The 26,511-nt window shown below is 43.0% G+C and overlaps 2 protein-coding genes across 2 annotated transcripts in view; both read left to right on the forward strand.

Moving 5' to 3' along the window:
• The window catches only part of MAPK11 (mitogen-activated protein kinase 11), a gene marked incomplete at both ends in the record, with an annotated part of 28,873 nt that extends 18,199 nt beyond the window's left edge, over positions 1–10,674 (forward strand). Inside the window, 6 exons of the mRNA XM_079536157.1 lie at positions 523–637; positions 761–832; positions 2,433–2,512; positions 5,735–5,813; positions 7,127–7,300; positions 10,601–10,674. Coding sequence (XP_079392283.1) covers positions 523–637; positions 761–832; positions 2,433–2,512; positions 5,735–5,813; positions 7,127–7,300; positions 10,601–10,674 — 594 coding nt within the window. The remainder of the gene's footprint in view (positions 1–522; positions 638–760; positions 833–2,432; positions 2,513–5,734; positions 5,814–7,126; positions 7,301–10,600) is intronic.
• A 10,483-nt stretch (positions 10,675–21,157) lies between these two features.
• The window catches only part of MAPK12 (mitogen-activated protein kinase 12), a gene marked incomplete at both ends in the record, with an annotated part of 28,617 nt that continues 23,263 nt past the window's right edge, over positions 21,158–26,511 (forward strand). Inside the window, 2 exons of the mRNA XM_079536172.1 lie at positions 21,158–21,273; positions 21,721–21,850. Coding sequence (XP_079392298.1) covers positions 21,158–21,273; positions 21,721–21,850 — 246 coding nt within the window. The remainder of the gene's footprint in view (positions 21,274–21,720; positions 21,851–26,511) is intronic.

Consider the following 26,511-nt stretch of genomic DNA (forward strand, 5'->3'; position numbering starts at 1 on the left):
GGTAAATGCTGCCTGCGTGCAACAGTGCTGGAAGCAACATGAGGCAGAAACAACAGAACTTCTGGGGCTTGTGATTTGCTTGTGTGGTCTTTAAATGCTCTGTCCAGTGGCATTTACTGTTGGCACTTCATACAAATGTTCCCAGTTGGCAGTGTTTCATTTCTATAGCAACAGTGCTTGTTTTTCAAAAAGCAAATGTTAGAGGAAAGCTGAACATTAGGCAAGGTGTAGAGTTTTTCTTAGAAAACGAAGGGTCAGACTCATCATTGTGGAAGTATCTCTATAATCCCCACAGACAGCACACAGCACGGAGAGCACAGGAGCTCATGCACAGCACTGCAGTTTTACTTCACTGGTGGAGAGATGCTTGGGCTCAGATATGAACCATCATGGAATGGCTTGGGTTGGTGGGGACCTTAAAGATCCTCTTGTTCCAGCCCTCGCTGGGGTGGTAATAGGGAAAATCAGTACCCATAACAAATGTAACAAGAGCTGTTTCTATTTGTTTTTATCATTCTGTAGATTTTAGACTTTGGTTTAGCTCGACAAACCGATGATGAAATGACAGGCTACGTTGCAACAAGGTGGTACAGAGCTCCAGAAATCATGTTGAACTGGATGCACTACAATCAAACAGGTAGGCTACGGAGACTTCATTTTGCTGCAGCTGGATATAGTTATAGTATATCTATATGGAAACAACTCCACTTATTGATGTCTTTGAGTCATCCTACACATTTCTCTCTCCTATTTTTGACAGTTGATATCTGGTCTGTTGGATGCATCATGGCAGAGTTACTGAAAGGGAAGGCCCTGTTTCCAGGAGATGATTGTATCCTTAAGTAAAAGCAGAAAAATGCAGCTATAGAAATACTGTACAGTTCTTTCATTTTTCTAATAGATCAGGCTTTTCAGGTAACAAACTTCTAAAACGATAAACAATTTTTGTTATTGTTTCAGTTTGATACATATTGCAGCTAAATATGAGACCATCCGGTAGAAAAAGAAACAGGAGCAGATGTCCCTAAACAGTAGTTACATTTCTTCCTTATGTTGTATCTGTATTTAAATAACAGCCTGGTTGCAGCAGAACAGTTTTCTTCCACGTGTGTGTCTTACATAAATGATGGATGTTAAAAACGAAGCTGAGTAATTACAGTGTTTTTTGATCTGCTAATACTGTGTTAAGACATAGAACTGCTCTAAGGCTGGAAGTTCCTCTAGTGCAAAAAAACCACTTTTCAATACTAAGTGAATAAATAGGGATATCATTGCCTGTTACAAAACAAGCCAGGATTTCCAGAAGTGCCACAGAGGAAAGAAAGCATTCTGTCACCTGCAGCACTGTGCTGTGGATTCCGTTGGCGCTGCCTGTGCTGACAGGAGAAATAAGAGAACAGGTGCTGAGGAGAGTAGTAAAATAAAGCAGTAATGTTAATGGGGAAGGAGAAAATAACTGCACCAGAGAAAGAAAGCTTTTAATGTGAGAAACAAAAGCACATGCTTCTGTACTGGATATTGACAAGTCTTACTACTCTAAACCTCCCCAAAAGCCAATGCTTATGCTGAAACCAAACCATTGCCAGGTGTGGAACAGCATCATATTAGAATTGCCTGATATGTTAAGAGAAGTGAGAGGCCAAGTCTTCCCACTGACTCTTCTGCCATGCTCAGCCTCATTAGGCTCTACTATTAGCACAGGCATTGTTCAGATGTCCATCATCTGGGTGATCACTGTGCTTCAGGCTGGTTATGTGCTACATGGAAAAATCAGTACATCCAGCTCTGAAGAAATAAGGTATTTTGCTGTTCTAAAATATTGTCTACGACTATATGATTAGAATTATGTAATTAATTATATGATTACAACTTGAAGTTGTAAAATAGCATTTTCTAGGGAAAAAGTAGTGCGTTTTATGGGTTGTATATGACAACAAAAAATGCACATTTTAAAGTTTATGATCCTGACACGGATATAAAACAGTTTAAAGCTACCAAATGACATTTTTCCTTTTACCAGCTCTCAGATTAGTGATCTAGTCCAATTTAGTATGATGTACTGTTTTTCAGTCCTTCAGAAAGAAAAATGCACTATTAAAATTAAGCTTAAGAGTCTGTTAAATAGGAAGCTGGGACAGGGAAGCAATGTTTTTGCAGGCAGTGTTTTAGCTGGGGCAGGGAAGCAATGATTTTCTCGCATATGGGCTCACCAGACCAAAGATTCACATAGTGCTATAGAAAAGATAAAGAATTAGGTACTCCAAGTTAGGTTTAAGCAGGTGTGAATTTAAATCATCCAGTGGACTCAAATGGAATTGTCTTGCTTGTTTTAAACAACCACCTGCATGAAAGCTCATGAACTGTTTAACCCAGCAGTTCTGTCTGACATTTACTTTTATTACGTTGCCTTTAATTTTCCTGAAATAATGTAGATATTGATCAACTAAAGAGAATAATGGAAGTTGTGGGTACACCCAGTTCTGAACTTCTGAAGAAGATATCATCAGAACATGTGAGTTCACAGCTTCATTGAGTTAGCCAGTGTTTTATCATTCTTCTTTAACTGTGTGACAGACATATCTGATTTGGAAATGAGCGGGCACCTTAAGATCATCTTTCTTTTTTAATGCTACAATAGCACCATTAAGAAAACATTATTTTCTGAGCTATCCAAATACCTTGACTGTCAGCTGGATTCATTTTGATACCTGTTCCTGTTTCAAAGGAGTTTGCAATTGATCCTGATGGTTTTTTTTCTGCTATACTTATAATAAAAGAATTCAAACTGACATTCAGCTCAGAGCACTACATTGTTATTATTAAATCTGATGTCGTTTTCACTTCTACTTTTTTCTATCTATTTTCCATTGATGTGAAGGAACAGAGATATCAGAATCAAATAATGCGTCCTGTGTGAGTAATTTTATTTGGAATAATACACTAATTTGAAATTCATATTAATTAATCTCTCTGAATGCTTGTGTGAGGTCCACTCTTAATGGTGGTATCTGTATCGTTAATAATGTGATTTTTAACTCTCCATGTAATTTTTTTTCCCTTATTCAGTAGACAAACTATTTCCACTTTGTTTCTCTGCTAAAGCTACGCTTACAATTCCCTTAAGGCAATAACAGTGCGTGTCCAGCTGAGCTGTAAGGAATGAGAGGTGGCATTGGCTGATAAAGGCGTGTGATGGGCAGGGTGTAAAAATTCAGATAAACAACAGCACAGATACCTGCTGAGCTGCAGCTTTTTTCTTAAACATTTTCTATATAGACATCACTCTAATATTGAAGGCTGTTTTTCAGATCATGTGTATACTGATGTTTCCTTTGAACTCAATAAAGAAAATGCTAGTTGTTCAAGTAAGCAGAAAGAATAGGGGAGCCTAAAACCAACACTACCTTGCTTGAAAGTCCGAGCATGATGAAACCTCATCAGCACAAATCAGTGTGTACCCTGGAGTTTGTGGCTACTGAGTGCCTGTGAGCCACAGGGCAGGAAGAGGATCAGCCCTTATGCCAGGAGATTGGATCAAGTCTTGTACTGTGCTGTGTTAAGCGTAGGAACTTGAGTAGCCTTTATAAGTTACTAAGATTCTATGACTTTTGCAATATTAGATACCATAAACACTTATTGGAGATGGTATCTGGTTCTGTCTTAGATTTCTTGTTTAAACAGACATGCTGATCCACAGGGACTCTGAAACTGTGACATGGGGGCTAATTATAGAGCATAGGGAGAACACAAAAAAAAACGGGTTAATGAGTGGGAGTGCAGCCAGGTCACCTCCAGGCTTCTGCTACTGAGGTAGAGGAGCATTGCCAAGAAGGTGCATACCTTGTTTGGAAGTAATTGTCTTGTGTGTGGGAGTGTCTATTCCAGTCCTCCCTTCTCGTTCTTTACCATTTATTTTTTTTCATTTGTCCTTACAGTTTAGATATTACTTAATGCAGCTAGTTTTTGTGAGCAATTTTTTTCTGTTTCTCTACCAGCAAAGCTGGAGGTTATCTGGAATCTCAGGCCTATTTTCAGTTGTCAGTAGAGTGTCAAATAAATGAGAACTAAAAATCAACAGGATTTTTCAGCACAAGTTACTGAGCTGTTTTGTCAGTCTGTCATTGTTAATACAGGTTTTAACTGATAGCACTTCGTTATTTTCAGATTAATTTAAACATCTAGATTCTATTAGTTGAGTTTAAGTGGCAAATACTTAGATGCAGCTGAATGGTTGCTAAGCATACTTTGACAGGTCTGCATTGGTTGGAGGCGATTTTGACCATATCTTATTCAGTCGTGGTTGGATTAGTGATGTTAATTGATGTCAGCATAGAAAAAACTAATCCTCAAATCCACAGATGTTTGTCATGAGATAAATGTATGTTTTGTCTCTGCCTAGTCCATAGCTTCAATGCAAGAAAGTGCAAAAGCTCTCTTCTGCTGCACTGTTCATACACATGTATAAACTAATGCCCCAGGAACATATTTCTGACATTCTAGCATGTGTTTTCTACCTCTGTGAAATTTAGGAGTATAAAAGAGGTGGTGTGAATCCTGTGTTTGTATAGACTTCAAACATCATTCTCTGGATAGCTGGCTATAGCTGCTGAAAGCCTTGCTGTCAGCTCCTGCAGCAGAAAGGGAAAATGCTAATATCATTTTAGTGTGTTGGAGACATAAGTCATGAAGTTTTACTTCCATTAGGATGGGAACATTATTAAGATTCTGAAATCACTAATGGTAGTCTAGAATTACAGTAGACTGTGCCTATAGCTTTGAAACGGCAGGAAAAAAAAATAAAGATCTGCCTTGTTAAATTAGGACACCATTTAAAAAGACTGTACTATGTAATGCAATGAATTTAAAAAACCTTTACATCAATTCATAGTAGCTGCAGAAACTAAGACGTCAGAGAAAGGTAGGGAACAGGATCTGTTTCCTAAACGTGGCTGTAGGTCTGTGCAGGTTATGTGTCAGAATAACCTCAAGAAGTTCAACAAGGGAAAGTGCAGCATCCTGCACGTGGGGACCCCAAGCACCAGGACGTGGCTTCTATCAGTTTGGGTAGGAAACAAACTTGCCTCTTTAGCTGTTTTCAGAACTCCTGGTTATGTCTGCAGCCTTTATGATCAGCATTCAGCCTCCTCACTGAATAACAGTGATTTATCTGCTCAGCCCTTTCCTTGGATGATGTGGTGTCAGGCATCACGCCAACATCTGTGGGTCAGATATGAGTGTAGGCCTTCCTAGTGGAGTTTGGATGAGCCTTTCACAGCTGTGGAGACAAGGCAAGCTGTAAGTTCTGTTAAACATCTGCAAATCTGTAGTCTAGGACAATCAGGCTTTGTTCTTTGGTTAGTGAAACTACTGCTCATCTGAGGAGAGGGAGAAGGAAAAGGAAGAACACAGGATGATGCCACTTTACCGAGGGTAACTGAAAGGTTAGGTGGTGATTTTTGGTTGAAAGCTCCACGCGTGCGTTTCCTGGGGATGCACATCAGTGAACCATTTTGCACAGATGAGAACTGAAGTGCTAACGTAGAACCTCTAGAGTTGTACACCTGTTTCAAACTCTCCTGCCTAGTAATCATATATATGAGTGACTGTTTAGAAGGTTTCCCATGTGTAAGAAATTCGATGAGTATTTGATTATTTTTTTTTTAGAGCTGATACTGTTACTATTGGGCAAAATGTAACCTCTGTGCATGTGGTATGTATATTGATCTGTTCCTAGGCAAGAAAGTACATTGAATCTCTTCCACATATGCCTCAACAGGATTTGAAAGCAGTATTTCGTGGTGCCAATCCATTAGGTAAGAAAGTCAGAGTGATACAGCTTAAATCTCTCACTAACATATGAACCAAAGATTTCCTTTGCTGTGTGATCCCATGTGATAATTGGCGCTGTGGAGAGAGCATTGTGTTTAACCTTTCATCCTGAGATGGTTTTTCCTTTGCGAAGTCCAAAGCTTTTGTTGTTGGAGATTACTGGAACCTCCTAATGGAAAAGTTGGTGGGTGAAAACAGACTGTGGGTGAAAAGCAAAAGCAAGCTATATATAGCAGGGGTAAATAAAAAATGTCACAGGATCTGGACTAGAGGCATCACTTCTGGCTCAGGAAGGCCAGGAGCTGTGAATTGCTGGCAAGGGGGAGAATACACCAGGAAATAGAGCTGTTTGAATGTTCCTCTTGAGTATTGTTTCCTAAGAATTTATGAACCATTGTTGGACACAGGATACGGGGCTAGACTGACTGTTGGTCTGATCTGGCACAGCTGTTATTGTGTTTAACCAATTGGATCTGCCTGTGCAAAAGAGATTTTCCTATGAATCATTTGTTGTGACATGGCAAACAAGATGCTCGAGTCATCTGAAACATCTTGCTACACTTTCTAGCTTGTTTCATCTAGTGCACATTCAAGAGTTGTACAGAGGGACAGATTTTCAGTTAAGATGTGGATTATTTATATTTGTTGAAATACAGTTTTATTTTTACAAATATAACTAGTTGTGAACAAAAATGGAATCTGTTTGCATGTGTTCCATGAGTACATGCTATGCACTGATATTATAAAAGGAACTTGATGACAGTACATATATGAAGGCAGTAACAATTGTTTTATGTAATAATTTGTGGTAAACTATCCATATAAAGCCAATTTCAGTCTTAAAGATCTCTCTCATTTCTAATAATCTGCAGCTGTTGCCTTTAAACACCATTTACTTGGTGGTAGGTCCTGTAAAGTTCTTTTGGAGTTTTTGTCTGATGGGACCGTGTTAAGCACCAGATGCACAACACTGGGCTATTTAACTTGAGGCACACAGGTGTTTTCACAGTCAAAGCTGTGAATGTCTGAAGAGGTGAGATAGATTATCATGAACCAATACACATTCCACAAGCAAACCGGAAGCTTCTTCCAACTCTGACAGTTCTACTCACAGTATAAAATCTTCAAAAATTGTTTGTTATATTGCTTAAGTTTTGTGGGTTTGGTTTTTTTCTTTTTTTTCCAATAATGTTAAATGAGCATAAGGTGAGAAGAGATAGCATGTGAACAGTTGCCTTCTCTTTCACTTCTAGATGGTCCCTTCTGGTTTTGATCCTAGTTTCTCTTGTTCCCGTAGCGGTAGACCTTCTTGAGAAGATGCTGATACTGGACAGTGACAAAAGAATTACTGCCTCGGCAGCCCTTGCACACCCATACTTTGTACAGTATCACGATCCGGATGACGAACCTGAGGCTGAGCTCTATGATGAGTCAATAGAGAATAAAGAGCGAACCATAGAAGAATGGAAAGGTAACAGATAACTGCACACAGGTGGTAATGTGGTCAGCAGAACAAAACCTGACTTCAGAAACAGTTTTGCTCTGTTTCTAACCAGAGCAGTTTTAATTCTTAAACTTCAGGGGTGCAAGGACAGTCCATGTGTGTTCCTGTGAGTAGAGGGGTGGAAGGGTTGGTAGTTTCTCTCTGGATTTTGCTCCCTTTCCCCGTTATGCCTCTAACAACTCCTGACTAAGTTTCCTATAGCAAGTTTAATCTTAGCTAAAAGGTGACTCTACTTACCATGCAACCACTCATTTCATCTTCCTTTTAATCTGCTAAGCCAGATCCTCAGCTGATGTAACAGTCTTGTAGCTGATGCTATTTGGGATTCTGGCCTTGCTTTCTTCAGAACCAGAAATGAAAAATTGCTATGTAGATGTGTATTTTAATAATCCTTCTTGATATAGCCAGCTAATTGGGAATAGATAAAGCATGCTGTTGATCCTGTTCAAACTGTGAGCAGTTCATCTTAATTTGGAGTGACAAAACCCAAACCCATTCTTGAGGAATACTGCAACAGTCTTTTTTCAGTAGTTAATTTCCTGCTTGCATCATGATCATATCGCAGTATAGCATCACAGAAATAACGTGCCTAAACAATAAGTTTGCAAGTATACTAAAAAGCACAATCCAATTTCATCAATGTCTGATGAGGATATATCATGCTAAAGCATCCTTACTCAATGTTTTAAATTGAGAAATGTTCTAGAAAACTAATTCTTCCAGTTTATTAATAAAGCCCTCTCCTTGGCTTAAGTTCATCAGTACATAATCTATGAAATAATTGCTTTCCTGTTTCTATTTATATATTCTATAATTTTTTCTCCAGAAAAGTTTAATAAAATATATGAGCGTAGTAGCTTATTTTATGGTGAACATTACTGATCTCCTGTACCTTCCTCATGTCCTTGCACTGACTTTCTGCATTTTGTGCCACATTTTATCCTGGGCGTTGAGGAGGTTGACTAAAACAAACACACCTTCAGGCTGCCCAGAGAGGTTGTGGATGCCCCGTCCCTCGAGGTGTTCAAGGCCAGGTTGGATGGGGGCCCTGAGCAGCCTGGTCTAGTATTAAATGGGGAGGTTGGTGGCCCTGCCTGTGGCAGGGGGGGTTGGAGATTCATGATCCTTGAGGTCCCTTCCAACCCTGGCCATTCTGTGATTCTGTGACACCTCAGAGAAAGACAGGAAATGGTTTGTGGATCTCTGTACAATAAAGCAGCCTCCTAGAGTCCTGAAAAGGCTTTCTAGAGTCCTGGAGGGTCTGTAGAAAAAAATGAGGATCGAGTGGCATCATTTGCTCCTTATCCATGCAAATCTGGCAGTGAGGAGGTGTGTTCAGTTTTCTTTAGCAATGGATTTGCTTTCTGCTGCTTGTTAAGCTGACGGAGTCCTTAACAGATAAGTTTAACAGTTTGCAATTCATTAAAGCTGATTTCTGTTTGTGATGGAACTTTGTTAAAATAACTTAAGAACAGTCTTAGTTTGACTCTGAACTGATGAATTGGAAGCAAATTCTGTAGGAAGGGCAGCATATCCTGCATCAGTACCATATTCTTCTACATCGCTGTGCTTTGGGAACTACAGATGAAATTCCTTCTTTATACAGGAGAAAACCATTTCAAAACTATACTGGCATGGAACGCGCAGCTCTTCCTCCTGGCCACATTTTTAGCTTGGGAAAGTAAATATTTTCACGTACCATGTGGGGTACATTTAATAAGGTGACATTAAAGGTCACAATTTGCATAAAATGTTTGAATTGTTAATGAAATATTGACCCATTTTTCTCCAGACATCAGTGCCATATTTCTCCTTTTCTGTTCAAATTAAAAGCGGTGTTTGATCCCTAGGGGCACTGAGCAGCCAAAGCAAAATGAGATTTCAGACACTTTGTGTTACACGTTGGGCACTTAGGAGTTTCCTTGACCTCTGCTGCACAGCTGAGGTTTGCAGCCCCAGCTCATAGATTTTGTTCTGACATGTTTAATCAGTTAGAAGATATTTCAAAATGCAGAGGCCAAGAGAATGCCATTCAGCGTTGAATGCTACGCACTATCGCTCCTTCGCTGCTGCTCCAGTTTCACATATCTCAGCATAACATCTGTACTTTCAGCTAACTAGGTGACAGGAGAACAGGAAAGAGCTTCATAAGCATGCAGTGCACAGCCAGCCGCATAATTTATAATACAGTCCCAGGCACCTGATCCGTGAAGGCACTGCCTTACTGACTTCTGCCAGGAGCTCCTTGACATACCTGGCTGCCTGTGACCAGGTGCTCTTCAGATGCTGCAGATGAAGCACTGAGTCACCCAACAAATGCTTCAGCCCCAGGGCTCTGTAGGTGGAATTTCTTCCAGGGGAATCCTTCAGTTGTTAGCAAAGCTCATTGGATGTGCTGTGCTACTGAATGCTGCGCAACTGGAGCACAGCCAAGACCCAACTATAGGGTTTGTACACACTTCTTACAGTAGTGCTCAGTCCGCTTTTATGTTTATTAGCTGTCAGATCCTGAAGTAACACATAGTTGATCATTTATTTATGTATGGACTGGATTTGATCCTTAAAATACATTACCTGGCTTGAGAAAATCCATAGGAGGTGGCCACCGATGCTGTACATCATTGCTGCGCAAGGCACAAAGTATGACGTCAACATGAGAAGATAAAGGGCTCTTCCAAAAGCAGCATAAAACAGTCAGTCTGTGTTTCTAGTTAGGCCTCTCTGGGTGAAAGTAGAATTGCTGCATGCTTGTAAGACAGAAAAAGAACATTTAGTCAGAGGATCTTTAAGTTAATCGCAATAAAATACAAAAAAAAGCCTAAACCACCTGGATTCAAAGGCATCAGTGCATTGTTGCACGTGATTTACGTTGTAGGCAATTGACGGAAGATTATAAAGAACATTCTTTGTGGTTAAAAGTGCACATCTTAAAACCTGTTTTGGTGCTTTTAAAGATTCCAGTTTGCATTACATTTTGTCTTTTTTTTCAGTAAGGTCATCTGACAGCGTAACTGATGGTTCCATTTCAGGGCCAGTTGTGATTCAGTAATTAGGTGAAGGGGACAGACACATTAATAGAATAATGTATCCAGGTTAGCAGAACTAGTGAATGCAGTCTGAGTTTCGATCTAGATAGATTGATGAGGCTGGAAATACAGACTACAAGTCACGCACGCATTTAACAGTTCTGTCTGGAATATTTTTCTCATAAAGAGAAATTAGAGAAAGTCACGTAATTCTTCTCTCTCTCTTATCCCCTCTCTGCAGAACTTACCTATGAAGAAGTGATGAGCTTTAAACCACCTGACCTGAAAATGGATAGCCTGGAAATAGAACAGTGAACGCTGGCAGCTGTGCTTTGCCTTGCTGCACTACAAGGACTGTTAAAATATAACCATACAATTTAACCTGTGTTCAAATACACATAGATTTCACTATCCAAAGATGTGGAAAAGCAGATACGTTACACAGAAGCCAGATGTTGTCTGTTTCGAGGTTTTCTTACCTTGTAATATGAATGTACTCCCAGTTCATAAAGGGTGATAAAGAACTGCTCTGTTCTGACAAAATAATGCACTGAGTTCTGTTTAACGGTGTTTTCTGCATGTTTCATTTTATCAGTCGTATTGCCAAAATGAAGGTGATGTTTTTAATTAATTTTAAAGTTGTGCATTTAACGCATGAATGTATACAAACATAAACATAGAATTCCATACAGGCAATCCTTTTTTTTTTTTTTTTTCCTGGCATTAGCCTGATTTTAACTGTCTGTTTTCATTTTATTTATAGTTAGTGCCTTTATGAAGAGAGGCTGTGGTAGCAAGATAGACAGAATATGCACACGTAGTCCTATCTGTGGTGGTCTGACAGATTTACTAGATGTCTCTCAAACAATCTAGCACCAGTTGGAAGTCAGTAAAAAATAAATCTTTGTCTTCTGTTGCCATTAAAGTGTCTGTCCTCGTTCTTTTATCTTTAATCTGCACAGTGCCAGTTTGTGAGCCCATTGTAATTCCCCATGGTGCTCCTAACCTCACCTGTGCCGGAGGGCTGCTGGTCTTGCACAGTTTACAGGAGGGTGCCCTGAAGGCACCCAGCACATTTCTGTGGTTTTCTGCAAACATCAGCCAAGGCTGTCACAGATCAAAGTGCAAGAATTCCAGTTCAACACTTGGAATTCAGTATTCCTCATGATCTTATTTTCCTTCAATTGATCTGTGAGAAAGTAGTCTACAAAGTGCCATTGGAAGACAAGACAAAATGAGGTTTAAGAACAGATTTGTGAAAAACAAAGTAGCCATCTTGACAGATTTTCTTTTCAAGCAAAATGTGAAAGGCTTTCCAGCTTGGAAAATTAGAACATACATAATAAATTGCAGGGCAGACTGCATACTGAGTTGTATTAAATAATTTAATTTATTGCCTTTCCCAGTGGAAGGCATAATACTAAGACAGGAATATCCTTTGGCATAAGGCCTCCTGTGATTTAATGGCTGTCTTTCTCACGTACTAACAAGCTTGGTTGCACAAACTACTCGGTGTTCTTTTTTGTGTCTCGTTCTCATTGTCAGAGTCTCATTTTGGAGGTGGCTTTTTATATTACTTAGGTTTTCTTCAACTTTTGTCATTAAGATCTAGTTGTACAGCTATTACATGAGATAATGAATTCTGCTGCCTTTGTTTACCTTCCTCTGTATCTTTTCTATGTAAAAAGATTTTTTCTTAATAAACAGACAGAAAAAAATCAAGTCCAAGAACTTTTATTTTTCAAAGACACTTGACGTAGCACTTTTGTCTTCTTTGAGAAATAGAAATCATCATTCCACCTAAAAACTTGCTCCTCATTTGTGCTTTACACCGGTAGATAGTGATAGGAAACGGGGAATGGTTTTAAACAAAAGGAAGGGAGATTTAGATGAGATGTCAGGGAAGTTCTTTACTGAGAGTGGTGAGGGGCTGGAACAGGCTGCCACAGAGGCTGTGGATGCCCCATCCCTGGAGGTATTCAAGGCCAGGTTGGGTGAGCCCTGGACAACCTGCTCTAGTATGTGACCTAGAGGCTGGCAGCCCTTCCAGAGGTATGGGGTTGGGACATGATGAGCCTTGGGGTCCCTTCCAACCCAAGCCATTCCATGATTCCATGACTCCTGTCAATGTTTGCCAATTACCTCTTACTTACATTCAGTAGAACGCAGCAATCTGAATTCAGCTTTCTTCAGCGCACATTAAGCTTGCGTGGATTTATTGAGAGTCCTTTGAATTGGCGTGTGGCTGTCATTACAGTGCCACCCTTTGGTGCTGCAGGAGGCCTGTAATGGTTGGGCAGCAATCATCTGAATTTCACACTAAAATAGATGACAAGGTTATAAATCCTTAAATGATCTGTCTGGCTGCCTAGTGAAAATCATAACTCAGGCATGTCTCACGCATCTATTTTTTCATTTACTTGTTTACCACTTAACAGAAAAATAGTTCCGTGCTTTATTTTCTCTGAAATCCCATGCTGAGCTTCTTGCCTGGTCTGCAACTGTTTTCCAGCTGGAAGGGCAAGGATGCAATAAATTTCATGAGAGCCCTCTGCATCGAACGATAATGAATTTAGTGTGGGATTTGTCCCATCATCTGTTTAATCTGGTTTCCTAGCTATGGGGGTCTCCAGCTCCAAATGTTTCCAAAGAATGTGTAGAACTCCATGATAGGCAAATAGCAGACGATCTCTGGTTATTATATCTAGTTAAGTAGAAAGACAGAGTTTTTTTGTCACATCCAAAATTTGTTCTCCTGGCAACTCTGAGTCTTCCTTAACTGGGTAGTTAAAATATCAAACAAATTATATTCTATTTTCCATTCACAGATGTGATTTTTTTTTTTCTAGGAGATAAATTATGTAGGGAGAATACAGTTGTAGCCACATGCAAACTAATCAGAGGTGACAGTAATGGATAACAGGAGCTCAGCTATTTTTAATGAAGTACTGTCAAAACTCATAAATCATTATCTCATTGTAATGTCAAGAAAAATGACAGCATGAAAGACAGTTTTTTCCTTCATTTCCCAAATCAAGGCCATTTCTTTGACCTCAAAAGCCACTAATTAACCTATTTTTCCTAGAACAGGTAACGGACTCCCTAGTGGAAATGCAGGAAGGCGGTGTGGTAAGTTTATCAGTTTACAACAGCAGGACAGGGTAATTGGAAAGGCAGTAACCCTACTGAGACCAAAACAGGGAAGGCTTACTACTAATAATGCTTATCATCTGAACACAGATGGAAAAAAACATCTGTCCACCAACAGAAGCAGGGAAAAGAGGTAAATATCTCTATTAGGGTCTTTCACAGCTGTATGATCACTTAGAACTAAAAGCAGAGTTTGTAAAAAAAGTAAAATAAAAATAAGTATTTCATTTTGGCTTTTTGATAAAAAATGTTTAATAAAGGGATTGTTTGCATGGCCTGAATTTTAACTGCAGGACTTTTTACAGTGGGCTTAACTGGGTTTTTTTTTTCAGTCTCCTGACACCATTTTTATTACAAGCACGATTTTGTATGTTCTCTAAATATTGCATGTACATCATATTGCATGTACATGCAGAAAGTGCCCTACACTGTCCACAATAAATGGTCATAGAACTGCTTGAGTTGGAAGGGACCTTCAAAGGTCATCTAGTCCAATCTTCCTGCAGCAAACAGGGACATCTACAGCTAGATCAGGTTGCTCAGAGCCCTGCCTGGCCTGGCCTTGAATTTTCCAGGGATGAGGCTTTCGCTGCTTCTCCGGGCAATCTGTTCCAGTGCTTCACCACTCTTATAATAAAAAACTTTTTCCTTGTATCCAGTCTAAATCTCCGCTTTTTTAGTTTGAAACCATTTCCCCTTGTCATACTACAACAGACCTTGCTAAAGAGTCCATCCCCTTCTTTCTTACAGCCCCCGTTTAGATACTGAAGACACTATTAGGTCGCCTTGGAGCCTTCTCCAGGCTGAAGCCCCATCTCTCTCAGTCTGTCTTCATAAAGGAGGTGTTCCATCCCTTGAATTGTTTTTGTGGCTTATCTCTGAATGTGCTCCATGTCTTTCCTCTACTGAGGACTCCACATCTGGACACAGAACTTCAGATGAGGTCTCACCAGCACAGGATCACCTCACTCGCCCCACTGGCCATGCTTCTTTTGATGCAGCCCAGGATCCTGTTGGCTTTCTGAGCTAAGAGGACACATTGCTGGCTCGTGTCCAGCCTGCCATTCACCAGTACTCCCAGGTCCCTTTCAGCAGGGCTGTGCTCTCTATCCTTCCATCCCCAAGCCTGTACTGATAGTGGGGGTTACCATAATCCAGATGCAAGACCTTGCACTTGGATTCACTGAACCTCACGAGGTTCATCTGGCTCACTGCTCAAGCCAGTTCAGGACTCTCAGGCATCCTGTCCTTCAGGCATGTTGACTGCACCACACAGCTCGGTGTCATCCAAGGGTGCACTCCATCTCAGTGTCATTCATGAAGTTATTAAAGAGCATCGGTACTGAGGGAAACTACTCATCAGTGTTATCCAGATGGACCATTAACCACTGATCACCAATCTCTGCGTATGATCTTGCAAACCAATTCCTCATTCGTCAAATAGACAACCCATAAATCTGTATCTTTCCAATTTGGAGTGAAGGATGCTGTGGGCTGCCGTGTCAAAGGCCTGACTGAAGTCCAGATGGATGCCATCAGTGGTTCTTCCCCTGTCCACTGATGCAGTTACGCCATTACAGAAGGCCACGAGGTTGGTCAGGCAGGACTTGCCTTTGGTGCTGCTTATAATTGATGGTGCTCGTTATCCCTGACCTGTAAAGCACAGAATTAATTCTCAGCAAAACACATCTAAACAACACAGCTGTGCCTCAGCTACTCACATTTCCACTGAAGGAAAACATCACAACCCTCTGAGGGCTCTCACTAGTTAATTACTGTCATTGTTAGCAATTTACTTCTAATCTAAATTTACCTAATTTCGGCTCTCAGTCACTAGAGCTTGTTATCTCGCTACCTGCTAGACTGAAATTACCTCTAGTATGTATTATCTCACTCTAATCAGTGTTAAGTGCAACTCCAAGCCTAGTAATTTTGTCATTGGAAGTAGAAGGTCTTGCAAAAGGAAAAACAAGTCTATACCATGCAGCTCAATCTTTTGACATGCTCAGGTGTAGGCTGCATATCTTTTACAGTCTGCATCTTCATTTTTAAGATACCTCAGCAACACTTCTAATTTACAAATGCACCAATAGAAAAACTGGGGATGGGTTAGGGGAAAAGCACAGCCTAAGGCTGTCATGTGCCATAACACACAGAATTTCCTCCTCCCAGTACTTGTGGCCACAAAAGTAGGAAACAGCACAGTTACTGTTTTAGGAACTTATAAAAAAAAGGTCAAATAGAAAACCAGGTAATCAACACTGGTAAATGAAAAAACACCATGCAACAGTAGGTCAAGACCTATCAATTAGACAGCACTGTTGCAGAATTCCCATTAACGCTCTTAGTATGTTTTTATTTGGCACAAAAGATGAAAGGAAAAGAGGAGGTGGTTCAGTTCACTGCAAGGTCAGACACAGAGAGTGAGCACTCACCCCAGGAATGGGGGGGCAGCTGTTTCAAGGACAGAATGCTGGCAAAAAAAATACATTTGGCAGAGGTGGGGAGCATCAGTACAAAAGCCACTTCCTTCCTTCTTCCTGTCACATGTGCTCCTGGATAATAAAGACCATGCAGACATCCACCTCTCCAACACTCACAACCTGCTCAGAGATGAATCTATTAAAAATTATACTATTTAAATGCAGTGAACTACTTAACTAGCATCCTTAGTTCCAACTGTAATTGCTGGAATGGCTCAGGAATCCCTGACGGGTGAGCAGTTGGAAAGATTTAGCTCTTGCTAAAAGAGAAATACACTGCAAGTTGCATAAAACTATCTCTTTTGTTAGTAGCAGAAAGGAATTCAGGCAAGGCAAGCTCAGTCTCACTGGGAAAGAATTAAGGGTAGCACCCCTGCTCCTCTTTGAAGGAGCTGCTCGTTTCTCTTGCATATGAACCATGCTGCCAGTGTCTGCAGATACAGTGCAGCCCCCTAAAGCTGCTTCTCAGGAAATCAGCATGCTCTTGCAAAGCCTGCCTACCAAGTGGCATTCATTTATCAGTCTTTGACATTGATTGGTTTTCAGTTCTGAGTGCTATGCGCATTATTAAATGGGACCCATGTAAGTAGGCAAAGACAAAAGCACGAGGATTTTATGTGACTAGTATCAAGAGGGTCAGAAAGCTGCATTAATGTAGCTGCCATCGACCTTGCTGCTGCTATATGAAGTGCAGAGCTGATATGCATAAAAAGGTCTAAGTTAAGGGGGGATATCTTGTGAGCTTCCTATACTAATGCTGATCTTCCAACAATCCATTATACAGAAAATCTCTACATAATGAACGAAGCTGTTCAATTAGGCTTCAATCCTCCATGCATACAGATGCTTCATTTTGCACTCGCATAGTCCCTCAGCTTCAATTATTGCCACCAATTAACATGTGCAGTTGTACAGAGGTTTTAGCTGCTCCTTTTAGGTTCCAGATTGATCACAAAGGATAGTGAGTGCAGTAAATAATGAATCTCAGTGGCAGCCACGAGACAAATAGGCATTATGCCTGCCATAACTGGCAGCCTCCACTGAGCCATACCTTGCCCCTCATACAATGATGCCCTCTAGATTAGCACTAAGATATATTCCTATTTCATACTCACTTTGTTATAGAGCCCAAAGGCTCAAACCAAGAACAAACCCCAGTCATGTTTCACTCTGTGCAGAAACTACACAACTTGTCCTGTCCAGCCTTCTCATCAGGCTGAAATGGAAAAGCAACAAATGGCCCCAACATCAAGGGTGATGGAAAACACGGGTAAGAGTGGCACTAAGAGTGGTGACATAAGCAGGTGATAGCACAGCTATGTAGAGACAAATAGGTTACGCTTTCAGCTATATCCATTAATGCCCTTTTTGTATGATTTTTGCATCAGAGATGGAAAACTCTTCAAGAGTAATTTTTCCTCTGCACAATAGGATCTTGGGATAATAATCTGTGATAGTTTAAAAACACCACTGCTTCCTTCTGACCCCCCAAATTCAGACACAAACCCAGACTCCCCACACATCAGTTTATGGCAGGAATCAGTAAGAAGAGGTCCTTTAGGCAGGATCTGGGGACAGAATCATGAGAGCAAGCAGTTGTTCTATACATACCCATCTGCTATGTCTACACATGGCTTTGCTTCTTCCATCCCACTTCCAGAATGCAGAGATAAATGGGGCAGGAAACACTGTTGTAACACCTCACTCAACATCCTGAACAAATGAAATGCCTAACCAAAGAAAATAAAAATAAAAAACACCTAGGTAGTACCTAACTATTCCTATCAGCTTATTGTAGAGCATTCTCACAGCATGGCTGAGCAGCTCCCCTCTGTGCCGCATACAGTGGAATTCAGGCACCCTGTTCAGGGGTCAGAGAAACAACCTCTGAATAGTTGCAAAACATTTGGCAACAGCTCCACGAGGAAGGGTGTGGACACAATAGCACAGGAACATTGTCAGAGGAAAACTGACATTTTTGTTTCAGCTTTATTTCTCCTTGCAATAAATGAAAATTGATTTGCTTCTTCCACAGCAACAAACATGAATAGGCAAGATCAGACTACTTTAAAAAGAGGACTGGCTGTTGGCCCATGCTCTTCTGCCCTGACAAACTGCCACCTTGTCACCATTAATAGAGAGTTTGTCCTGAGCAGTTATCATGCAGCTCCCTCACCAGGCTGTGTAATTTTTCTTCCTCTGCAGAACTCCTCAGGAAGACGTGGTTAGCTTCTCTACTACCGTCTCACAGAACTGCTTCTCCAGCACTGAAGTCTCAGGTCCTGTCTGGAGTGTGAACTGAGTTATTAGTCCCTGGAGAGATCATAAAGTGTAATCTCTGTACACATGTGTACAGTGTACACTACTGTACACATCCTATTTACCATGTGTTTTGCAGCTGATGGCAACCTTACAGCAATGAAAGGTGCTAAAAAAACAAAACAAAAACTTCTCCACAGTAACAATCTTCCCAATGTTCCCCTCACAGGTTGGGCATTAAGTGTGTGTTTTGCATCGTAATACTATTTATTACCTTTTATTCATGATGTCTGAGAAACCTTTTGTTCCATTATCTTTACATTAAAAGTATGCCAAAAACAGACATATGATAGCATTTGTTTTTCAATTAGCCCTTCCCAGCAATACTGCCTAGGCTGTATGGCTGTAGTATCACACCAGTGTGACTGCAACAGATTGTCTTCAGGAAAATACTGTATACTCCATCCAACCAAGCCCAGCAGGTCACCAAGACTTTGCATTTTGTGACTCTGCTGTAAGATTTGCCAGCTGTGGATGGATCCAAGCTATTAGATGTTAAATAATGGACAGGCTCAACACCCAGTAACAGGTACTGCTGTTTAGCTCTCACCTGGCCCATACCATATCCAGCCATCATCTGAATGTCAAACAATTCAAAAAAAGCAATGTTGGAAATTTAATAAACAAATTGGGGATGGTTGGGATGGTTGATCTGAAAAACAAATGTGTACAATTGATCTGACAGAAGCCCAGCACTACCTGCCGAGTGCCAGAAGGCTGCTTTCTGTTCTCACTAACATAGCGAAGCCAAACGGGTCACCTATCGGCAGAGAGCAGTACTGGAGATCGCCTGTGCGGTGGAAGGATGTGAGTTTGTACCTGACACGTCAGTAGTGAGAGGAAGAGGGCAGGGCTGCTCGCCCGAACTGAGCAGACACACAGCACGGCCAGATCGCCCCTCTCCAGATAAGCCACAAACTGAACTCTAGCAACAGCAAGCCTGAATTGCCTAACCTCAGCAACATTGCTCAGGGCTGAAGTCAGACCACACAAAGGGCAAGAATTCCAGTTATATACGCACAGAGAAAATATAGAACATATTAAAAAGAAGGCACAAGCCTTAAATGTGCCGACCAGGACAATTTGCTGCGGAAATACAGCACCATGGAAGATTTAAGCAACCATTTGAGCCGCTTCATACCACTCCAGAGATGCATGGACCACTTGCACATCCACTGCCTCCTGCCTGCAGACACCCCTGCGCATGCAGAGCTGCAGGCAGCAGCGGTCGCACAGCCCCAGCCTGGCAGGAGGACTGCCCACACCCTGCCGCTGTCCCTGTCATGCCCAGGGCTGCTGCTGGCACCTCTGCTCGTGTCCTTATGACTGCAGCACCATTCCTTGTCACAGCCACCACGCATTTCTCTGCTCCAGCTTACTGGTAGAATATCATTTGATGCAGTACAATACTTTAGTGGCCTCTACAATTATAACTAAAGGCAGTTTTTCTCCACTGCCTGTAATTCTCATTTCTTCCTCTTTCCATTTCTATTTTTCACTTTGTATCTCTTAACACTTCAGTGTAAAAGTCAGCAGAGTTTTACCACATCCAAAGCACTGACGCAAGAGTGCAGACTGCAAGAGCCACACCACAGGACCACAGAATGGGTTGGAGGGAATCTCAAAGACCATCTACTGCCAATCCCCTGCCATGGGCAGAGCCACTCAGCAGCTCAGGTGCCCATCCAGCCCAGCCCTGAGTGCCTCCAGGGATGGGGCACTCACAGCTTCTTGAGGCAGTTGTGCCAGTGCCTCACTGCCCACTGGGTAAAGCATTTCCTTTGAATATCTAACCTGAATTTCTCCTCTTGTAGTTTAAAGCCATTCCCCTTGTTGTACTGCTATCAGAGCGTGTAAAATGTCATTCCTCCTCCCATTTATAAGCTCCCTTCAAGTTCTGGAAGGCTGCAGTAAGGTCTCCCCGGAGCCTTCTCTTCTCCAGGCTGAACAAGCCCATGGTGGGCACACACCCAGATGAAGGCCGGGGTGTGCTTGTGCTCAGCTCCACAGTAAGGATTCTCAGTTTACCCCAGCAGCACAATACCCAGCACAGCACACAGGGCCTGCACGGAGTCCTGGTGTCACCACGCAGCCATCCATCTGCACTCCTGTCAGCTCCCACTCCCACCTCCCATTTCCAAGGCTGATTTCATAGGACAGGGGAGATATTTTGAGCTTTGCAGAACAATAAAGCACACATCACCCACCAGATCCATAAACACACGGCAGCATGCAAGCGAGTCATAAGGAACAGATGGATTTTGAGCGTGTCTTGGTGCGGCAGAAGCCTCACACCTTTTTCTCTGCACGGCGTTGGATGAGGCTGAGCGGCCACGGCCGCATCTCAGCTCCGCCGAGCTTCTCGCTCCGCCGCGTCGGCGCTATGAGGGAGCTGCCCTCGCCGTCCACGCAGGCAGCGGCACGGCTTCGGCCACGCTGCTGCGAGGACAGGGGCGGAAAGCAGAAGCGCTGGAGGCGCTGAGCCGCTGGACGAGCTAACGCGGTGTACGCAGCACGGGCGGTGTGAGGGAAATGCCGGGAGCAGCACTGCCACGCACCGTTCCTCCCGTGCCCAGCACCTGCCGGGTCGCCGCCTTTCCCCGCGGACAGCCCGCCGGGGATCAAGAGCGGGCAGGGCGCCGGGCCGGGCGGTGCCCCCAGCGGAGCGCGGCGCTGCCGGGGGAGCGGGGCAGGGAGCGGGGCAGGGGCAGGGGCGGGCGAGAGGGAGGGAGCGAGGCGCGGAGGGAGCGCGGCCAAGCCCGGCCCCTCGGCTCGCTCAGCCCGGCCTGGCGCTCGGCGCTCCCCCCCGGGCTCTTTGTTGGAGGTGGCGGCAGGAGCCGCGCGCTATGTCCTCCCCCAAGAACGGCTTCTACCGGCAGGAGATCACCAAAACTCTCTGGGAAGTGCGGGACCGCTACCGGGACCTGCAGCTCGTGGGCTCCGGCGCCTACGGAACCGTCTGGTGAGCGGGAAGGGGTCGGGCTGCGGCTGCCCTGGGGAGGAGGGCGCACCCCGGGACCGGGGGCGGCCGAGATGGCGGGTCGGCGGGGCGCAGCCCGGGGTCGGCGGGACGCGGCGCTTTCGCTTTCCTCCCGACCAGTTTTCTCCGGCGGCCGTTCCGAGCCGGGCTGCGCTGCCAGGTCCGGGGGGACTGAGGAGCGCCGGCCCCACCCGCACCTGGGCGGCCCCGTCCCGCGGAGAGCCGGGCGGGGGAGCGGGGGTCCGCCCGTGCGTGGTTGGGAACGCGCTCCGAGCCGCGCGTGTCCCCATCCCGGGCTCCACCCTGGAGCGGGACGCCTGGCTTGGGATCGTTTTTCTGTGCCGGGCACGCCGCTGGCAGGGCGAGGCAGCAGAGAGCGGCGGTGCCGCTCCGCCCGCACTCACAAGGCGCTGTTCTGCTCCCCTGAAGCTCCGCTGTGGATGGAAGAAGCGGCACCAAAGTGGCCATTAAGAAGCTGTACCGCCCCTTTCAGTCCCAGATCCTTGCCAAGAGAGCCTACCGAGAGCTGCGCCTCCTGAAGCACATGAAGCACGAAAACGTGAGTTCAGTCTTCGCAGAGCTTACGTGCACTGAAAAAGAAAAGAACTGGGCAAGCTGATATGCAGCTGTAGCGTTCAGGGCTCTTTGACGAGACCTGTGGTCTGTCCTTCGTCTGCCTGTCCCTGATCTGCAAACGTCAGCTCACACATGGGAATCTCCTGTGAGAAGCACATCTCACTGTCCTGTAGGAAAGGTTGGGTGGGAAGGTTTAGAACTGCAGTGGAATTTGTGCTTCAGACCAGTGAGAGAGATGGAGTGCCCAGAAATTCCGTCCTCGTCATTACATCCCTGTGAGGTACAGGAGGATGGGTCTGTGCTGTGCATCCCACACGGCAGCATCTGAAAAGTGAAACAGGTTTTCAGAACTTGCTGAAGGTGGGCATGTTGTGCATGCTTACCTATTTGGGGGAGTAGGGCTTTCTTTATCTTTCGTGAAGTATTCGGAAGTGTTGGGTTTGTGCTAATAGGAAACAGGGAGTGTTTGGGAATAACTAAGCAAAGTGCTTTACTGGAAAGTAAAGAATAAGATACAGCACTCGGCACAGATTCCCACACAGTACAAAAGAAGAACAGCTGTAGGAAGAAGTGTTGAAAGTGTGATTAAATTGTTTATCCTGAACAGATCTGTGTGAAAACTTTTGTGGAGTTGAAGCGTGAGGAGAGGCTCCCATGGTGGGCTGGGGGGATCAGAGTAGTGGCTTTAAATGCTTTAAAATGAAGAAGAAAAAAAAAGGAAAGATTGGGGGTAGTGGCTTATCAAAATGATACATCAGAGTCTGTTTTCAAGTAATAATGTGGGAGATTAATGTGGGAGGCTGGAACATTTTTCCTTCATATAGCCTTCATGATGGCAAGCTACATGATGGAGAGTGAGGATGAGAAAAACTGGTGCTAACAGTAACCTATCATTGTCATTTGACATTATGGGATTAACAGTCTGAGTACCAGTGTTGTCTAGGTTTGTTTTGAAGAATAATCAGTGGGATATCTGGACTGTCCAGAAGAAGAAGGCCTTTTGTAGGCTTAAAGCTTTTCGTGCCTCTTAACCTTTTGGCCTAAATCTTTTAGCATATTTCCTCATTTTACTTGAAGTAACAGCTTTTTAACCACTATTGTACATATCAAAGACTTAATTTTTGCAGGGATCTTCCATGTCATACATGGGCTTTCATACTCTCTGCATTTTCTCCACTGAATATCTGGGAGCAGTTATCTCCTGCAGTCAAAAGCTCTTAACGGTGTCCAGAGTTTGCAAACTGTCTTCCGTTTCCCAGAGTCATGCGTTGGGTTGCATTTTCCACTCACGTAGGCCCTTCAGGACAGCACTCTGGAACCTCACTACATGCTTGTTGGATGACTACAGAATACAGACAGAAGTGCTCACTATGGAGTGTGAGTGCCATTTGTAACAGGTACAAATCAGTATACATGGAGGAAGGGAATATTATGTAACATATAGTCTTAGAAAACAATTTGGGCCACAGAAGGATAAATCTGGTCTAGGTGCTAAGGAAAAAAATTGCCACAAATTATGGTATTTACTCATTAAAGATCAATGACCAAATAAATGATCATGCAAGGAATGTGTGGACGCTGGGGAGGCAGACACTGACCCTCGCCCATCCAGTATAAGGCTGAAGGGGCATTACAGCTCTTCATGAGGATTTCTATCCACGATTCCAGTCCCATACCATTCATTTCACCCACTATGAATTAGGACTGGCAGCAAAGCCTTTCAGGATTTCTAACCCTCATGCTGACCTCGGGATACTCTTTAAACATTCCTCCCATCCCAAATTAGACCAGAGTGGCAGTAGCACTCCTCATCAGGATTTTCAGGCCTCCTCCCGATCTTTGATCTGCTGCAATTCTGTCAAAGAGCCTCTTTCTTTGCACATTGTTGTTCCTTTCATCTGTTGTCATTGCCTTTGGATAGAGCACGTCTGCCCTTTGTAGCTTTCAAGGGAGCGTTATGATGTGTATGCATCAATGTATTATCATAGTTTATTTAACCTTATGATGCATTCAGAATAATAGAAGAAAATAGTCTGACACGCCACAGTAAAAACTGGCATCTCTGACCCTCCATTAAGAGCACAGGAGACATCATAAACCTGTGCTACATTTCTTCATTGTGTCCTGCTAGAGTGAAGAAAACGCCTGCTCGATACCCTGCATTACCTCTATTGTTGATCCTTCGAAGAGTACGCTCATTTATTTAGTGTGGAAGTGTCGTAGGATGTCCTGTTATCCTACAGGATGAACGTAAATATGGGAGTCATCTCACTTAATTTTACTGAAGTTGTATTTTACCTTGTAGGAGAACTAACTCCCAGTCATTTTGCTCATCTATTCAGGCATTTTCAGGAGTAGGCAATAGCGGTTGCAATGTACGATTAACAAACATACAATTAGCAGAGTGGCATGGTTGGGATGGTATTCTATAGGTTTCATAATTAGAAAGATTATTGCAGCGGAGAGAGAGAATCAAAAATAAATGGAATGCTCACTCATGTCCTAGGCTTGCAGTAGAAAACTCCAAAGGGAGCCATCTCCAGAAAGAGATCCTTCCCCCATGGCAGTCAGGCCTTAAATGGGGTCTAGGAGAGGTGCAACCAGCTTCCACCTTTTCTGCACACAGCTGAATTGCCTTCACCTGTGCTCCCATGGCTGAGCCAGTCTTTGACTCAGGTGGTCAATCAGTGGCTCAGGCTGTGACTCAAGAGTTCCCATACGTTGCAGAGATGACTATCTCTTCATTTTATATGCCAAATCATTGTGGTCCCTAATGGCTTTCTAGGTGTGCGTTACTGAAATGTAACAAGGAATATTTCTGTGTAAGCCATGCAAATTTGTAACATGGAACTTCTCTTCATCCCTCAGAAAACAAATCCATGAGGGAAGTGGTGTTGAGGACCATGGGGTAGAAGCCATCTATCAAGAGAGTGAGACCTGTCTCTGATGGCACTCAGATCTGTCTTTTGATGGATGTTATAGTCTGAGAGAATTTGGGATGTTTCACAAGCATCGTAAGTTACTTCTATTGCCTAAGAAGTAATTTAACCCAGATATTAGATATTGCCTTAGATATTGCCAAAAAGGAAAGTTAGCTTCCAGCAAGATAAGTTGCTGGATCACTTTTTAGCTATATAAACAGATACTCTGGCAGAAAAGAGGAAGTGGTGTGAAAATGGGGAATACAAGCAGCTAAGCAGAATGAAAAGCATACTGTGTTTTTTGCTTTTCTTCATTTATTCATGCTATCTCCCACTACAGATCTTGGTTGTTTCTTTGGCACCCACTGCATCATGTAGAAGACCAGGCTGCTTAGCTTTTGGAAGTTTTTTTGGGTAGTGCTGCTTTTGTTCCCTGCCTTTTTACATTTTGAGTTCATTTAAAGTGAGGACCCTTAAAATTATCTATTATGGCTTTGACTTAAAACCAGAAAGAAAATGAAAACCTGTGTGCCAGCATACATTTGTATCTATATATAAACATAAGCACACGTGATAATTCTGACCCAGTTGTACCAATTTAAATTCTGAATATGCTTTTGGAATAAGATTTTTGACAGATGCCCATTAAACATCTCTTTAAGTTGAGTCAGTTAATATTCTACAGATGTCTTTCTGGAAACCTACTAAGAGTCAGCTGCAGTATTTGTTTAAAGGTACTCTATATATTACTCTCTCAGTCATCTCTCTGTGAGAACATTACCCTCTGGTGAATTCCAACATCTCAAGAACAATGTATGTTTTACATTAGGAGAACCATTTAGTGTTTTTCCCCCTTTGGAAGGAGCTCGGGTATCCAACAGACACCAAATCAGCTCTCACTCTACAGCTACGCTTCTGAGGATGATGATGCAGGCCTTCCATTTCAGGTTAGCTGATGCTTAATTATCTTGAATTCTTAATTATGAAAAAAGTGAGGTCTTTTGGCATCAGCCAAGGGGCAACATTTTTTCAGAGAAAATGCTAGGAAGGTATGCTCCTACCTGAGGAGATCTTCAGACTGTCACTTTTGCAGCTCATCTGGCCTGGCGTGAGCATTAGAAGAGGAAGTATACTAAGTCAATCCAAGAAGAGAGTTACAGGTGAGCAGTGCCTTTACACAGATGTGTGGTGCCACTGTGAATGCTCACTGTATTGGATTTCCTGCAGGAAACCCTGTAGGACTGCATCAGCTGAAAATTCACATCCTTTAAGGAGATAAGTGCCATAAAATGCAAATTGTGAATCCTGTCCGAAAGTGGCAAATCTGCTTTCAGATTGCAAGTGAGGCATGGCTGTATTATTTACTGCTGTCAAAATGTTGTAGGGCAGTAACATTCATGGTGCTTTTTCTGCATGCTGAAAGCTACAAACAGCAAGGCAGCTAACACAACACCAAGTACGGAAAGAAGTGACTCCAGGAGCTGCTGGTAAATCAACATGGCAAAACCAGTCATCACACGTTGGGCTTGTTTTTACAAACCTACCTGGTAGGTGTTTTATCCAGGCTGAACGTCAGCCATCACCTGTTTCTTCACACCCAGCCTTAGACAGTAATAAAGCAGACGGATGTGCTTAGTCAAGTAAAACACGGTGAGGACAGCGCTGAAACCCAAACCTTTTTGTTTTAGGATTTTTGCTCACTCCAGGGTGTAAGTCTAAAGCA

Source organism: Tetrao urogallus, assembly GCF_951394365.1.
Source record: "Tetrao urogallus genome assembly, chromosome: 1".
NCBI classification, from domain to species: domain Eukaryota; kingdom Metazoa; phylum Chordata; class Aves; order Galliformes; family Phasianidae; genus Tetrao; species Tetrao urogallus.